The sequence below is a fragment of the Choloepus didactylus genome, chromosome 8 (assembly GCF_015220235.1).
Source record: "Choloepus didactylus isolate mChoDid1 chromosome 8, mChoDid1.pri, whole genome shotgun sequence".
Lineage (NCBI taxonomy): Eukaryota > Metazoa > Chordata > Mammalia > Pilosa > Megalonychidae > Choloepus > Choloepus didactylus.
This window is the reverse complement of record NC_051314.1, coordinates 130,194,158-130,210,525: the sequence shown is the minus strand read 5'-3', so window position 1 is coordinate 130,210,525 and position 16,368 is coordinate 130,194,158. Positions and strand designations below refer to the sequence as shown.

Here is a 16,368-nt window from a genome sequence, read left to right as displayed (position 1 = left end):
ACAACCACCATTCCCTACGTCAAGGGTTCTCAACCTTCTCCCAACAAGATCTACCAGACAGCTGATGACCACCTAGGTGACGCACTCGGTGGTTCCAGCCCGGGGACTGAATCCGGGCTCTGCTGCTTACTTATTGGGTGACCTTGGGCAAGGAACTCCACTCTAACGAACCCGTTTCTCCATCTGCATTAAAGGAATATTAATCCATCCTCCGTAGGAATGTAGAGCAGGGGCCTGGCACATGTAGAGACCCAACAAATGGTCCCAGCCATGCCCTAATTCCTCAAGAAGAAGGGCCACAGGAAGACAGTGCTTCTCCTCAGCAGAGCCTCCCCAGTCATGTTCCAGGGAAAGCAACCCCTCAAGGGGCCCAAATAATCTCCTCCAGGGCTCCAAATCCCCTCCCACTGACCCCAGCATGCTGCTAAAAATAGTGTCATTTTCTAGGTGCACCTTGATTTGGAGACTCTCACCTCCCTTGGGTGTAGGGAGAGGGGCTATGTGGGTTGGATTTTAAGCAACTCAAGGGCAGGGTTGGCACAGTCTGAACTTCCCCTAGAAACAGCCTGTGGCTGCCCCTCCCAGCCTGAACTGGAAGCCTCAGCTGTCACTCTGTACCTGGCTGCTCCGGCCCCTGCTGCTCGGGCTGGTCAATCTTGATGTACTCCTGAAAGCTGAACCTACAGCAGGAAGGGAGACGCAGATTGGCAACAGGGAGGCTAAAGCCTCAGGCCCAGCCTTAGCTCTGCGGGAAGTCCCAGTGGGAGCCTGAAGTCGTGCCCTGAGCTCAAACAGAGGAAGGAGGCAGGGGGAGAGTATGTCTGTGAGGGCAGGAAGTCCCCAGCGAGGGCAGGGAGTCCCCAACGAGGGCAGATTCCCAGGGCTGGGAGGGCACTGTGGTGGCCTCTTTGGTCCAGGCAACTCTCCTGGTTCCTGGAGAGCCCCCAACAAGGCATCGTCCTGCCCTGTTCAGTGTCCCTCACCTGTCCTGGTAGTAGGTGCTTTCTTGGTAGAAGCATTTGTTATGGGTCTCCATGTGGCTCAGGCGTGTGTAGTCATTGGGATACACAAAAGACAGATGAACCTGGAGGTCGGGAAAGAAGCAGCAGGAGTAAGAGGGTGGGGTCTCAATAAGAAGGTGGTCGTCCAGGGTTGAGCCTGCCCCTAGCTCGTAGGCACCTGTCCTTGGAGGGGAAAGAAGGGTTGAGTGAAACGTCTGTGTTACTCAGATTGGGTTTCATTCCACTTTTTACGCCTCCTCTCCTGGGGCTCCCTGAGTTGTGCTCCCAACACATGACCCTCAGCTCCTGCTGTAGCCACTACTCCCGCCTTGCTCCCCTTCTGCAACCACCCACAGCCCTGGAACGTCCTCCTTCTTCTTACTACACGACTTCCTTTGCCCCCATTAAACCTCCACCAAAAAGCCTTCTCAACTATCTTCTGTCCGTCCTCTGACCTGGTGGATGACCCCTGACCTTTCTGTCCTCTGACCTGGCGGATGGCCCCTGACCTTTCTTCCTGCCCCTAGCACTCTTGTAATCATCTCTAGACCTGGAAGTTTGGTGCTCTTTCTGCCCCTCCAGTTTCCATAGAGGCTATGGATTTGCCGACTTCTCCATAGTTCGCTTTCCCCTGGAGCCTTGTCTACGTGTTGAATAAACTCTGCTGGCTGACCAGCTGGCAGGCCTCCCGGGCAGGACAGAGAGTACAGGAAGCCTGCGGCCAGCCCACCTGACACCCCGACCGAGGGGGCGTAGGGGTGGGGTGTCCTCCTAAGGCATAGTACCCCTTCCTCAGGGGACGGTCCATTGGGGTCAGACGCAACTTGGATGCAACTTCTCCCCAACCGGGGAGCCCACGCTGTCTACTGGGATGGGGCGTGAGGGTGAGGGAGGGGTCCGCCTCACCCCTCCCATCCCGGTCTCAGGCAGCACCCCCCTCCCACCCCGACCCCACTGCCCAGGCCCCAGACTTACAAAGCGGAGCCCCTGGTAGCGCTGCAGGGGGAGCCCATCCACCAGGTAGCTGGGTTTGTAGGGACAATCGGGCAGGACATGGCGGAGATGGGACTTGGGGATCAGAGGCACTGAGCACAGGAAGGGAAGAAGGATGGGAGTGCGGGGTGAGAGCCTGAAACTGGGGTTAGCTCAGAGCCACACGCCTCCTGGTAGCCTTAATAAAAACATCCAAGAGGTCACAAAGCCTCCACCCTAGAGCATGTGGCTCAGCATCCCCTAACCAACCAGTTTTGTTTTTTTTTTCAAATTGTCATCTTTTAAAATGAAGACCCTGGCAGTGATACTTTAGCATGAACCTATTTCTCTCATTGGACGACAAGAATTGGAGTCTAATTATGACATTTGTGATTGGGGAGGGGCGCATAGGGGACTTTGGGGGTCCTAGTCCTACTTCTTGTCCTGGGTGGTGGTTACACAAACGTTTGTTCTGTAATAATTTGGATAACTATTAAACTGTACATATACATTGCTTGCATTTTTCTGTATGCATGTTGCATCTTACACTACAAGGAGAAAGAAAGACTCTATGACTCTGAGGATACCGTGGACACTGGACAGTCTCCAGCGTCTTCCCACCCCACCTCCTGCCGACCCCCAGGGCCTGGCAGTGCACTGTCGGGGAGCAGGTGGCGAGGCCTTACGGTGATAGAGGGAGTCCCGGGGGTCAGGCTGCAGCATGTCGGCGGGGGGCGGCTCATCTCTGGGCAGAGCGTCTGGGGAGCCCACGTGGCTGGCCGCCGTCTGTGGGATGTGGCTCACTTCATCCATCCTTAGGATCGTCTCATCTGGGACCCAGAGAGGGAAGGACAGACGGCAGCTGTGAGTCCTGGAGCCCAGCCCCGTGCCTCTCTGAGGTCTGACAAGGATCCTGTATCCCAGCGGGTCCAGCAGGGGATGTTCTCAGGCCTTCTTCCCCCAAGCCTGGCTCACCCCCAGAGCCTGCGGTTTTGGCTATTTATCCCCCTTTGACTCCTTCCCCTGGCCCCATGGCCTGCCTACATCACAAGTTTGCACGAATCGGAAAAAGATACCACTTCCTCAAAAGGTTCAACGGCTATCTGCTGGAAATGTGACATTGTAAATATCCATAATTTATTCAGCAAACTAAATAATAAGCCAGGTGCTATTCTAAGTATCTGACAAATATCAACCTACTTAATCTTCATAACTTCCATATGACTTATGTACTATTAATATTCCTAGTTTACGGATGAGGAACATTGGTTGGCAGAGGGAATCTAAGTCCCTTGCCCAAGGTCACACAGCTGATAAGTGGCAAAGCTGAGTCTGATCCCAGACAGCCCAACTCCAGGGTGCAGGTGAAGCAGCCTCTCTCATTCCCAAATCCACAACGCCCACCGGCAGAGGCAGCCCCTGGCTCCTCTTCTCCAAGCCTACTCCCCCATGGGGACTTGGTAGCTCGACTTTGCTCCCTACCCTGGGCTCACCTTCTCCAGCCCCAGATACAGCCTGTCCTTCTATGCCTGAGACACGTTACCTCTCGTTACCACTTTACTAACTTTTCACCTGAATTTTGCTACTTACCTCTTGGTTCACAATGCATCTATGGATTCCAGCTCCCGCTTCCTCTTGTACCACCCAGTAGCTGCACCGGCACCTCCTGCCCTGACCTTGGGGCCTCTTGCATGGGTCACTAGGAACTTTCTCCCACCCACCTTGCCTTCCCCTCACAGCCACCCTCTCCTGTGAACCCAGGCCTCCCCTTTCTCTCACCACATCCTGCCCCTGGCCCCCAACTCTCCAGTCTCCTTCCAGCACTTGCCTCTGAACTCCAGCCCTGCCTGCTCTTTCTACACCTGGACCCACGTAGCCCCACCCGCCAGAGAGGCCTTCAGATGGCAACAGTTCATGGGGGGTGGGGTTGGGGGGTGCCTGGATAGGAGTTTTGCTGAGAAAATCAAAAGCAATGAAAAATAGAACAGAGAAGTTCATTTACTACACATTTAAAGCAGGTGAAAAAGTGTCCTCTCCTTTGGCCATGGCTTTGCAAGACCCATGACTACCTTATCTGTAAAACAGGGGATTGGACTCAGAGGTTTTTAATCTGGGGTGAGCCTCCAGATCTCTGGATCCCCCTTAAGATTGTAGACAAAATGCTGTATGTGGGTGGACAAGGGCATTTTTCTGAGGTGAGGGCTCAGAGAGCTTCCAGCAGGTTCTCAAAGGGGTCCCTGACCTTTGAGAGTTGAGGACCCCTGACCTCAAGGCCCCTTTAGGTTCTGCTCCTTGTTCTGGGCCCCCTTCATACCCACGGTCCCAAGCCCCTTGAGCTCTTGCCTCCACCCCCCTCGCCTCCCTGACGCACGTCAGCACAGGCCCACCCTGCCTTGCCGCACCTCCACTCGGGAGCAGAGCCCACTCACTTGTGAAGAGGGACAGGGAAGCAGAGTCAATGATGGTGAACTTGGCTGCAGGGTCATTCCGTCGCCACTGGAAGAGGAGAGAGGGTGGATGTGGAGGGTCGGGTCTTGAATAGGGGCCAAGGGACAAGGGGAGAGGAGGGGGCTAGGAGACGAGCAAGGAGAGGCAGGGCCAGCGCAGAACACTCACCGCGACTTCCACATGATCCGTGCCTTCATCATTCTGCTTGTGCAGCACCTCGAAGTAGTACCTGCGGGCAGCTGACAGGCTGGCAGGGGCAGAGGGCAGAGGGCAGAGGGCAGTCTCCCCAGGCTCCTGCGGCCACCCCTCTAACCCAGCTGGCTACACCAGCTTCCACCTCTCTCCCGCCACTCTTGAGGTCCCCTCATCCTTTTCTCCTTTGCTCTTAGACTCTCAGGAGCTTGCCATTAACCACCCGGGTTACAGGCCCCTCTCCACCACTCACCAACTGTGACCTTAATTTTCTATCTGTAAGATGGGTATAATCAAACAAAACAATGATAACAGCTAATGCTTATGGGGCAGTGACCATGTGACAGGCACTGTCCTCAGTGCTTTATCTATACTAACTCACCCAATCCTTTTGTATAGAGCAGAACACGGAAGCATAGAAACCCTTGGTAGTTTGCCCAGACGCCCGGGTAATAAGTAGCGGAGTTGGATTTGGACCAGGGAGTCTTGCTTCCGAGTCCATGCCACCGACCGCTCCTCTCCACTACATGTAAGGTGCTCCCACAGTGGCTGGCACCCAGCAAGTACTCTGCAGGCTAGACTGTCGTCTTATCATCAACATCAGTTTTATTACATCAAGCCAGTGCATCGTCTCGCCTGCGCGTGTGCAGACCACCAGGTGGCGCACTGGAGTTGGGCTAAGCCCCCTTTCCAACATGTCAAAGAAGTCCAGCCCCTATGGGCTTCGAAAGGCCTTTCTGTCCCTCTAATCTACCAAGGGATCCCTGTAAGGTCACCCACAGCCCAGGAACTCCCTGCAGCACAGGTGGACAGCATCCAGACTATACAGGTGAAGACATTTCCAGGGATGGAGCAAATTGGGAATAGCAAGGACTGGGAGAAAGGAGACCAGCTGTCTGGTGCTGAGTGAACCTAAATAGCCGTCTTTCAGTAAGTTGTGCCCTTCTTTGGGCCTCAGTTTCCTCATATGAAATACGAAGAAGGATGGGCTGGATGGTTTCTAAGTCAGAGACTGCATTTATTCAGAATGCACAGGTGCTGGGCACACTAAGCCTTGGAGATGAGGGCAGCTGGGAGCCTGGAGGGGACAGTGGGGTCTCCACCAGCTCGGCCTCAGCACTTGAGGTTTCCTTTTCCTGCTCACAAGAATGTCTGTCACCCCCCCCCACACACACACACACATACACATGCACACACACACACTCACCTCACTGGCTTGGAAATCTGACTCCGAAATTTCCCAAACTCTCCAGGGGCAGTCCATTCCTTTCCAGTCTAGAGGTGTGGGGGAGAGGGAGAGAAGCGAAGGAAGGAGAAAAGGGGAAAATCCAAAGAAGGATGTGAAGTGTTGGGTGGAGAGATAAGGAAAGAATGAAAACAAAGGAGAGAAGTGAGAGGAAGAGAGGAAGGAAAGAGGATGAGGGAGATAGGCAGGAAAACAGAAAAGAGTTAAGAAGACTGGTAAGTGACTTGTGCTAGAAGCACCTGGCCCTTTCTAGAAGGACCCTGAACAGTCAGATCACGGTGTAAAGCCTTAGCACTGTGCTAAGGGCCATATGGACCTCAAAGGGCTCCGTCCTAGCTCAAAGACAAATCTTTCTGGGATCTTTCCCAGCCTTAGACTCTGACCCCTTATTCCTCCCCATACCTCAGTTTATCCCTTTATGAAATGAGGCAGGAGCGAGGATGATGCTGCCTTTTCACCCCCTTTACCCCAGGGTCATACCAGAGATCTAACGGTAATTGGGGTCTCCTGATGGAGCCGGGCTCCCCTTCCACGACCCGGCTCCGGACAGATGGGAGAATCTCCTGGGCTGAGCTGACCTTACCTTGCCCACACTGGCCAGCAGCTGAAGCCCTGAGACCTGCTCATCACAGCTCAGCCAGAACTCAGCGTTGTCATCTGCAGCAATAGCAAACTGGATCTTCCCTGGGAAGCAGGGGGAGAGAGTACTCAGATGAGGGCGAGAAGAACACAGGTGTGAAGGGCTGAAGGCCTGGTTTATGTCTTAGTGATCAAATTCTCTCCCCTTCTGTAAAGAGGGGGCAGGTTCCTATATCCTGGGAGACATTGATGAGATGGAGAAGATACATAGAGACGTTTGTTCCACATTCAGCACATCAGGAGGTAAAGGGGCAACCTGTGGGGTGGGGGTGGGGGACTGGATGAGACCTCCCCATGACTCTATTTACTCTCTCTCCCTGGGCCAGTCACCCAGTGCTGGCTTATTTCCCAGCTGCAGTAGCATGTGCTTTGAGCACCCTGCAGAATTCCAGAGCAGGGGGTAGAAGGATGGGGTTTTGGGGTTGGCCTCACCATCGGTGAAGGGGTGCAGGTAGCCAAAAATGCGGAGGCCATAGTTGGTCCATCTGGGGGACACGGCCAGCTTCCTCAGGGTTGTGCGGATCTGTGCCAAGAAAGAGGAAGGAAACTGTTACCCAGAAGAGGGAAAAGGAAATTGAGGAAACTGGTCCACTTAGGGCTGGTGGGAAGACCAGGGAGGGGAGGAGACGGGAGGAACGGGCACACGGCTTGGAAATCGAGTGAAGGCTAGTTTGCAGCCCCCACTTGCCTCTTTGTGCAGGTGACCTTGGACAGTGCGCAACCAGCACAACTGTACCTGGTGGCCCTGGGTAAACTACACTAAACCATGATGAGAGCCTGAAGCTAGAATGAAGCAGAGGGTGGCAGAGAAATGGAAGGATTCTCTGGGAAGGGACCAAGGGAGATATTGTGTGCAGAGGAGGGAAAAGAGGAGCAGGAGGGAAAGGAAAGAAAATGGACTAGAAAAGGAGGAAGGAAAGATGAGGCAGACAGGGATGGGGCTAGGGGAAGATGACAGAACAGGAGTAGGGCGGGGGGAGGGAAGAGGAGACAGAGGTGGCTGCAGATGGCACGGTGGGCTGGCTGGGACTCACGTGGGGGTACAGTGGGAAGTGGAGGTTCCTCCTGAGCTGCTGGATGGAACTGCCACACCAGTCTTCAAACACATGCAGGTTGGCGCGGCCCCGGAACTGTAAGGCCAGAAAAGCGAGTGGGTGAGTGAAAGTGAGCACCCCCAAACCTGCCCCATGGCCCCACGGCTCCAGGAGGCTGATGGATGGATGTGGGCACCGGGGCTCCAGCCCCGCCTGAGTGCTCCTCTCGCTATCACTGGCTGTGGTCCCCGCCAGACCACTCCCATCCTTGGAACCCACAGCTCATGCCCGTAGCCTGGCCCTGAGAATTGGGTCTGTTTTCCAGGCCATGTCCCCACTTCCCACTCTCTTTCCTTGCAGGAAGGGGGCTGGCTTGGGCTCCCCAGGTGAGGTGGGTAATATTCAGGACAGAATGGCAGAGACGACAGAAGGAAGACCTAAACTGGGGTTTCAGCCAAGGACTTGCTCTCCTCCGCTCCCCTGTCCCTAACGCCCCGTAGGAGGAAAGTACCGCAGCTGCCTGCTGAAACCTTATCACCCAGTGGTCTTCACGCTTCTGGCTCCCTACATTGGGGAGCAGCTGGAAACAGATGGCAGGAGGTTTAGGGGCCCAACTGGCTGCCCCAGCACGGCTGCCACCCCCCTGAGGTCCCCTCTGAGCAGGCCACCCCGGGAAGCACACAGGTGTCTGGGACTCGGTCGGGGCAGTGGCCCCTCTGTCTTCCCCAGGCCACGGAGGCAGGACTGAGCCGGGAGGCGGGGAGCAGAGGCCCCTGCAGGAGAGAGGGCTGAGGCAGGAGCCAGGATGCCGAGTGGGTGGAAGGGGAAGTTTTTGAAGAGAGGGGGAGCACGGTGATATTATCCCAATTCACCCTGACAAAGAGTTTCAGATTACCCCATCTCAGCTATTTTCTCCACCCCTCCCCCAGAGTTAATCCCCAGGTTGTAGAGGTGGGGCCTCCAATTCTCTATGCAACCCTCCCCACAGAGCCCATCCGATATCCAAATCTGAGCTGCCCCTAGGAAAAGATAGCAGAGGTGGAAGGGACACCCTGATTGGAAGTCCAGATCAAAGGAAGTGGCACAGGTCTTGGGTAAAAGAACTGGATGGGGGAAGTTGTGGGGGGAGAGAACCCCTCAGCAGGAATGCTGACTGTCCAAGGTGGGCTGGGCTGGTGGGTGGGACCAAGCCCCCCACAGCTGAATCCACAGAAGACATGGAGAGCCTGTCACTCCTCGAGGCTTCAGCCACCGGGCCCCTCTGGAGGGGCACACTGGCCTGGCCACTGCCGGGAATGTGGGACCTTGGGAAGCAGCCATGGCCCCTGGGAATAGGAAGGGGGGGCTGAGATGGGTGGGGGAGGGGATGTAGGCTGGGTAGGTGGGGGTGGGGTAAGGCTTCAAGGGAGGAAAGAATGGGGACATTGTGCTCCTTCTAGGGGAATTCCTCGGGTCTGCTGTACAGGACTGAGTTGTCTCCTCCAAACGGCCTCCTCTTGGCTCCAGCCCGGCCTGTCGGGGCCATGTGCTCGCAGCCCACTCACTTGCAGGGGTCCGTGGGGGAGAGCATGCCACCAGGAAAGTCAGTTGTGCTCTGCCAGAGGCCACAGGGGCTGAAGGCAGGGAAGGAGGGTGGGAAGGTGGGGATGGCTGGGTCACCCCCTACCGGCCCCACAGTCCGAGGGAGGCTGAGGCAGGACGGGGCGGGGCAAGGAGCACAAGTTAAGGATGGTATCTATCCCCTCTGGGTCTAGGCCCTCAAACCGTGCTGCACCCACCCCCAGGATGCAGGTGGGGGTCTCTGAAGGACCCACGGGCACCCCCACCAGGATTGGTAGTGCTACTGGACAATTTCAAATCAAGTCAAGAGGTCATTCTGAAGGTGACTCTCAGGCAAGTTTCAGCCAGATATTGCAGATTGCCACAGTAGGCAAGCCCCAACCAAGTGTTTCTGGGAACCCTAAAAGATACCCTGGGCTCTATAAAAGTTTTACTTATTACATTTGTTTTTCTGAGACTTAAAGCCTCTGGATTGTTCCTATGCCAGATGAGTCCTGAAATCCAGAAGGACCAGTCTCTCCAAGGACAACCAGTTTCATCCCTCTCCCCCATAAGGTCGACAGCCCTTTCCAGCATGAAATAGCTGGAATGGTCATCGCCCAGATATCCTTCAAGATAGAGAGAATTATCAAATGAGAGGGAGGGGTTGTAACTGAGAAGTTAGGATTTAAGGGATGATTATGATCACTGAACCATTACATAGATATTCCTTTTTTACTTTCTGGTATATTAAAGTAGACAGAGGGAAATACCTAAAATCTCTGAACTGTAATCCAGCTGCCTTGATCTCTCATAATGATTGTATAGCCTTTGTCTTGCACCCTTATGATTGTAAAAACCCTGTGACTGACCTTTACTTGTACCCATTTTATCCGGTTTTTCAACTTTAGAGTCTTACGATCTCTAAAGACAGCCCCTAACGTTTATTCATAGAGGGCCTTGGGTCAGCCCAGAACTAACTCACCCTAAGTCCAAATTATATTGATAACCGAAGCTGGATCTAACCAAAATGGGCCCGCCCGACATGTACGGTATCTTAGACTCTAACCTATAAATGACCTATCTGTCATTATAATACTAAAAATCATGCCCAGTATCATATTAAGGACTCAATTTTCTTACATATATTCTGTGGCTAAGCATGTAATCAATCTGCACATGCCTGATAATTAGATCACCTCTAATTACATCATCTGGAGCCATCGTGCTCATTATTCTAAAACCTGCCCATCTTTTGATACTATAAAACTATCAGAATTATTGCAGTTCAAGGAGACAGATTTTTAGGCCAATAGGCTATCTGATCTCCTGCTTCGTGCTTCGCAATAAACTCTTTCTCTCTTTGAATCTCCAGTGTCTCAGGAATTGGTCATTTAAGCACATCGGGTAGACAGCCCACTGCTTTTGTCTGGTTATCAGTAACGCTCCAACTTTTGTATCTGGCAGCAATGCAGAACTCTGGCGCAGCCTCTGCCCTCTCTCTCCAGGGCAGGGCATGCATTACTCTAAGTGCCAGAGTCAATGATGGAATTGGCACTTCCAGCGAGATGTAGTGGAGAATGTACCTGTTGGGCCCCTCTCATTTTTAGAGGATATTGAGACCCAGAAATGTAAACTAACTCTGCAAGGACACCCAGCAGGGTCCCCTGTGGAAGCGGGGAGGGGTAAGCACGTATGGAATGCCTCTCTCTCCCTCCCCCACTGACACCAGGACACCAGGCCTGCAGCACAGCCTCCCAACTGGATCCCAGCTTCTCCCCTCTCCACAGATTCTTTACGCTTGCCTCCAGAATTATCTTTTTAGAACACAGATCTGATCACATCATCCTTGAAACTTCAGAAGGTTCCCCAAAGTCTCCAGAGCAGAACCTCAGCCTGGCAGCAAAGCCCTCTCCAGCTGACCCACATTCCCAGCCTCACCTCACACGGCTCCCATCACACCCCTTACTCCCTCCACACCAAACTTCCCATCTTTGCAAAAACCATCCTGCTCTTTCACCTCTCCATGCCTTCACAAACAGTTTCCAGATTTCTTCCCCATCTGGCAAACCTCTGCTCATCCCTCAAGGCTGTTCTCAAACATCTTCTCTCACAGGCTTCTCTGACTTCCCCAGGTGGATCCAATAGCTCCCTCCCCTGCATACTCTCCACATCACTATTTGAATGAGCAAATGCTTGGATAAGCAAAGATCAGAACCACAATCTCCAGACTCATACACTCCTTCATTCATTTTAGAAGCACCTAGTGCCTGCTTTGTGCAGTGCCACACTGAGCCCAGGGCCTGGAGTAGCGGAAGTGTGAGATGCAGCAAGGTATGGAGGCAGGAGCAGGTCACTGCTACCTGCTGGAGGTCAGCAGCCCGTGACCAGCCCCCCACTGCGTCATGCTGCTGCTCCATCAGATTCAAACTGCCAGGTCAGCTCAGGGGGCAGTGAGACCTCACCCTGGAGAACAGCATAGAAAGCCAGACAACATACTCCTAGACACAGCAGGCCAAGCATGCCACCGGTTCCTAAGCACCAGGCACCTGTTGGAGGTTTCCCAGCACTCAATCTATGCTTGATTCCCTGCTTACATCTGTCCTTCAGGGGGTTCCCGATTATTTTACTTTGGGGTATCGGGCAGACTCCATTAGAATGTCTCCTCTGTCTGAGTGTCTGGTTCCTGAAAAGGAGAGAAGCTGTTTTGCAGAGCAGATGAGATGATGTGATGCTGTCTGTGCACTTAGGGAGGAGGAGGAAGAAAAGGACAAGGAGGAGGAGGGAGATACGGAAGAGGAGGAGGAAGAATATAGCACTCCCTCTTTACACACCAGCTCTGTGAAGGACAAAATTATGTATTTGGAATGAGGAGACTCTGAACTCCATGGAGGAAAGGGGAGCTTTGGAGTTTCAGGAAAGGCCAGAGATTTGGTGAGATCTTAATGGGTGGAATCATCCCCAGCCTGATGGATGGCACATAAATGAACTGAGGGGCCACACGCATCTCACCAGGGTGACCAAGGGGTACAGAATGGAAGACAAACTGCAATGATGGTTCTTTGGGCTCTGAAGAGAGGAAAACTGATCCACACAAAAACTTGTATGCAAATGTCCATAGCAGTGTTATTCATAATAGGCAAAAAGTGGAAACAACCCAAATGCTCATCCACTGATGAATGGATAAATCAAATGTGGTCTACACCCACAATGGAATACTATTTGGAAAGAAAAGGGAATGAAGTGCTGATTCATGCTACAACATGAATGAAGCTCAAAAACATTATGCTAAGTGAAAGGAGCCAGTCACCAGAGACCACAAATTGTATGGTTCCATTTATATGAAATGTCCAGAATAAGTAAATCCACAGAGACAGAGAGTAGATTGGTGGTTGCCAGGTCCTGGGGGTAGGGAAGGGTGTGTGCATAAGGACATTGAGGGGTGATGGCTAAGGAGTGCAGGGTTTCTTTTTGTGGTCATGGAAATAATCTAAAATTGATCGTGGTGATGGATGCACAACTCTGAATATACTAAAAGTCATTGAATCGTATACTTGAAGTGGGTGAATTGTACGGTATGTGTATTCTATTCCATTTAAGTTGTTGGGGAAAAAGAGGAAATCCTGAGAACAAGGGACAGTGTCACAGCCCTGCCCACAAGAGACATTGCCTTACCGAAGCGTGCAGGACATAACCACAAAAACTCTGGCTTACTTTGATCTGATTTTGTGTTTATGAAATTTCTTTCTTGTAACTGTTTTGGTTTTCTGGGGAAATGTCCTGGAGAGCAGATGTGGAGAGTAGACATAGGGTTTGGTCAGTGGACAGGTATATCGACAGGTAAATGAATAACTGGTCATTAGAGTTCGTTAATTGGTGTCTTGTGATGTGGGTTGATAGGAATAAGTTTCTGAGGGAAGATACCCCATGAAGTCAAGCCCCAACAGCCATCTAAGCCCATCAGTTTCTCTCTGACAAGCCTACAGTACTTTCAGAGTGACATCCCATGCTACCAGTCAAAGGGAAAAGAGATTGGATTGCACCAGTGATTCCCTGAAGATCCATGAAGACTGTAATCAGGATTTACAAGCTACTTTCCATGTTAAAAAAAAAAAAAAACAATGGAAATCAGGCATTTACCCCAAAAGGTCATACAAACTTACTAAAAGATCAACTATTTCTTTAAAAAGTTACACTTATTTTAATCACTATTTACTATTTGTTCACAGTTTTTATTTCATTATATATATGTCCTTGATGGGCAAAGATAAAGAAATAAATGGAGAAGTTAGCAATGAATAAATGCAGAATGATATGGACATGTAATCTTTCAAAATAATTGCTTCATTAAGACCAGAGCTGTCCTTAATAGGGGGAAGGCTGGATCACTGGACCCAATGATCTTTAAGGACATCTTCTTTTCAAAACACTATCTCTGGGTGGGGAGGGGTATAATTACTCAGTGACATCACCTCAAACAGGTGTGCCTGTGTTGTAATCCATCCTCTCTCAGGTCTTTAAAAAGGCAGTTTCACAGTGTGGATAACCTAACATCTCATTTGCCCCAGAGCAAATGGGTGAATGGGAAATAAAATTACCTGGGCTGCTCCCCACTACGTAGGACCTGACTCCCAGGTGTGTAAATCTCCCTGGCAAAGCAGGATATGACTCCCGGGGATGAGCCTGGGCCAGCATCGTGGGACTGAGAAAATCTTCTTGACCAAAAGGGGGATGCGAAATGAAACAAAGTTCCAATGGCTGAGAGATTCCAAATGGAGTCGAGAGGTCACTCGGGTGGACATTCTTATATACTATATAGATATCCCTTTTTAGGTTTTAGTGTATTGGAGTAGCTAGAAAGAAATATCCGAAACTATCAAACTGCAACCTAGTAGCCATGATTCTTGGAAGATGATTATATAACTATGTAGCTTATATGGGGTGTCTGTGTGATTGTGAAAGCCTTGTGGCTCACACTCCCTTTATCCAGTGTATGGATGGATGAGAAGAAAAATGCGGACAAAAACTACATGAAAAATAGGGTGAGATGGGAGGGGATGATTTGGGTGTTCTTTTTTACTTTTATTTTTTATTCTTATTTTTATTCTTTCTGGTGTAAGGAAAATGTTCAAAAATTGATTGGGGTGATAAATGCACAACTCTATGATGTTACTGTGAATAGTTGATTGTACACCATGGATGATAGTAGGGTATGTGAATATATCTCAATAAAACTGAATTAAAAAAAATTACCCGGGCTGAAAAGATCCACCTGTGACAGGTATGGATAAAGACAATGGCTGGCCAACACCATCCAACCAAGAAAAGTTACCTAAGTCTGCCAGCCCAGGACTGGAAGTTGCAAAATACGCAACCCAAATTTAAGATTTCATCCCCAAAGCACAATGCCACCATGAAGTCTTGGTACAAGCGTTTATGCAAGGGAATCCTGGGCATGTGAATTAACCTCCCTGAGCCTCAGTTTCTTCACCATTAAAAAAGAATCTGTTTCGCACTTTGGATAACTGTATGGTATGTGAACAATCTCAATAAAATTGAATTAAAAAAAAGAACCTGTCAAATTTCATATAAATAAAAGGTGTAATGATGGTTATGATAACTTTTATTCACATTTAACTGCCTCCTATGAAAGTTTCCTAAAGAAGAGTTCTCTAAGGCATGCTTCTTAGAACACAAGTTTCATAGAATGCTATTAGATGTTTTCATGGAAAAAAGCAATTCAGGAGGCAAATAAGTTTGGGATTTAAGAGATCATTGTGACCTTCTCAGAACCTTGACTATACTTGTGGTAGTTTGGAGCTATGTACCCCAGAAAAACATGTTCTTAAACTGAATCCATTCCTGTTACGTGTGAACCCATTTTAAGTAGAACCTTTTAATGAGGTTACTTCGGTTAAGTTGTGGCCCAACTCAGCCAGGATGAGTCTTAATCCTATTACTGGAGTCCTTTATAAGCAGAATGAAATTCAGACAGAGAGAGAGAGAGGAAGCCATGGGAAGCAAGAAGCTGAAGGTCAGTGGAACCCGGAAGAGAAGGGCGAGGCCAGGAGAGGCCGCCATATGCATTGCCATGTGACAGAGGAGCCCAGGTCCAAGGATCGCCAGCAGCCAGCCCCAGAACACTAGTTTTTGGGAAGAAAGCATAGCTTTGATGATGCCTTGCTTTGGACTTTTTCCTGGCCTCAAAACCATGAGCTAATAGATTCCCATTGTTTAAACCAACCCATTGCATGATATTTGCTTGAGCAGCCAAGGAAACTAAAGTAATGCTAACGTGAATTTCCAAGAAGGGGCTGTAGTATACACAGTTTTCTAAACTCATTTAGCAATGGACTCCTTTCCTCCTGGAATATTTTGTATGACTTAACAGTCCAAGAAAGACAGTTTGGTACGTCTATCTTTAAGACTGGAGATTGGTGTGGCTGTGAAAGTTGCGTAACTTTCCTGAGCCTTGTTTTTCTCCCTTGTAAATGGGGATTATGATATGATCTTACAGGGTTGCAAAGCCGACAGGAGATGATATAAGCAAAGGGTCTCCAGAAGAGTAGACCTCAGCAAGTATTAGTTCTCCTTCTTAGAGGGAGAAAATGCAACGAGCCTGGAACACTTGCTGAACATTTCAACAAAAATCACAGAAAACATTTTCTGAGTTCTCTGGAACAATCTGTCAAGACATAGTTTTTTAACCTTCTCAAAGAACAGGGACAGTAGAGAATCCCTCACCTCTGAGAGCCAGGGGACAGGCTTGTTCCACTGCAAGTAGCTGCTGTTACTGCTCCGATCTCGGTCAGTTTCTTGGTCCTAGTGGGAGGATGGAGAATGACCTTGGTGGGAGCATTAGGACTGGGGACAGGACAGGATTCGGGGCCCCTCAAAACTGTCTGTGGGGAGGGAGAATCAGGAGACACAGTCCCTGCCCTCGGAAGATTATTGACTTAAGGGACATTTCCATTTATTATTAACACACAGGAATATATTACTGAGGTTCCTTTACTTTCCAAATTTTCTTGATCTTTCGCGTATGGAAACAATTATTTTAATTAGATTGGAATCTCCTGAGGGCAGGATTCTTCCTCTATATCCTCCCCAGGGTTATGTCCAGAGTTATTACTTACTTGTCCCAACAAGAGGGAGCCCCTTGGGGAACCCCCACCCCCACCTCCCTATCTGTGCAGGTCCACAGGTTCAGCTTGCTTCCTGTCCAGCCCCAGGGGAGCCAGGCCTGTTCTAGGCCCAGAGGCTCAACCTAAGGACTCCGGACACATCGGACCCCAAT

At 50.5% G+C, this 16,368-nt stretch overlaps 1 protein-coding gene across 1 annotated transcript in view; it reads right to left on the bottom strand.

Moving 5' to 3' along the window:
• The window catches only part of B4GALNT3 (beta-1,4-N-acetyl-galactosaminyltransferase 3), a 90,888-nt gene that overhangs the window by 9,231 nt on the left and 65,289 nt on the right, over positions 1–16,368 (bottom strand). The window contains exons 3-13 of the mRNA XM_037846205.1: positions 15,816–15,893; positions 7,533–7,628; positions 6,931–7,021; positions 6,443–6,543; positions 5,821–5,888; positions 4,590–4,668; positions 4,403–4,469; positions 2,660–2,803; positions 1,977–2,086; positions 984–1,084; positions 619–680 (exon numbers count right to left, since the gene is read on the bottom strand). Coding sequence (XP_037702133.1) covers positions 619–680; positions 984–1,084; positions 1,977–2,086; positions 2,660–2,803; positions 4,403–4,469; positions 4,590–4,668; positions 5,821–5,888; positions 6,443–6,543; positions 6,931–7,021; positions 7,533–7,628; positions 15,816–15,893 — 997 coding nt within the window. The remainder of the gene's footprint in view (positions 1–618; positions 681–983; positions 1,085–1,976; positions 2,087–2,659; positions 2,804–4,402; positions 4,470–4,589; positions 4,669–5,820; positions 5,889–6,442; positions 6,544–6,930; positions 7,022–7,532; positions 7,629–15,815; positions 15,894–16,368) is intronic.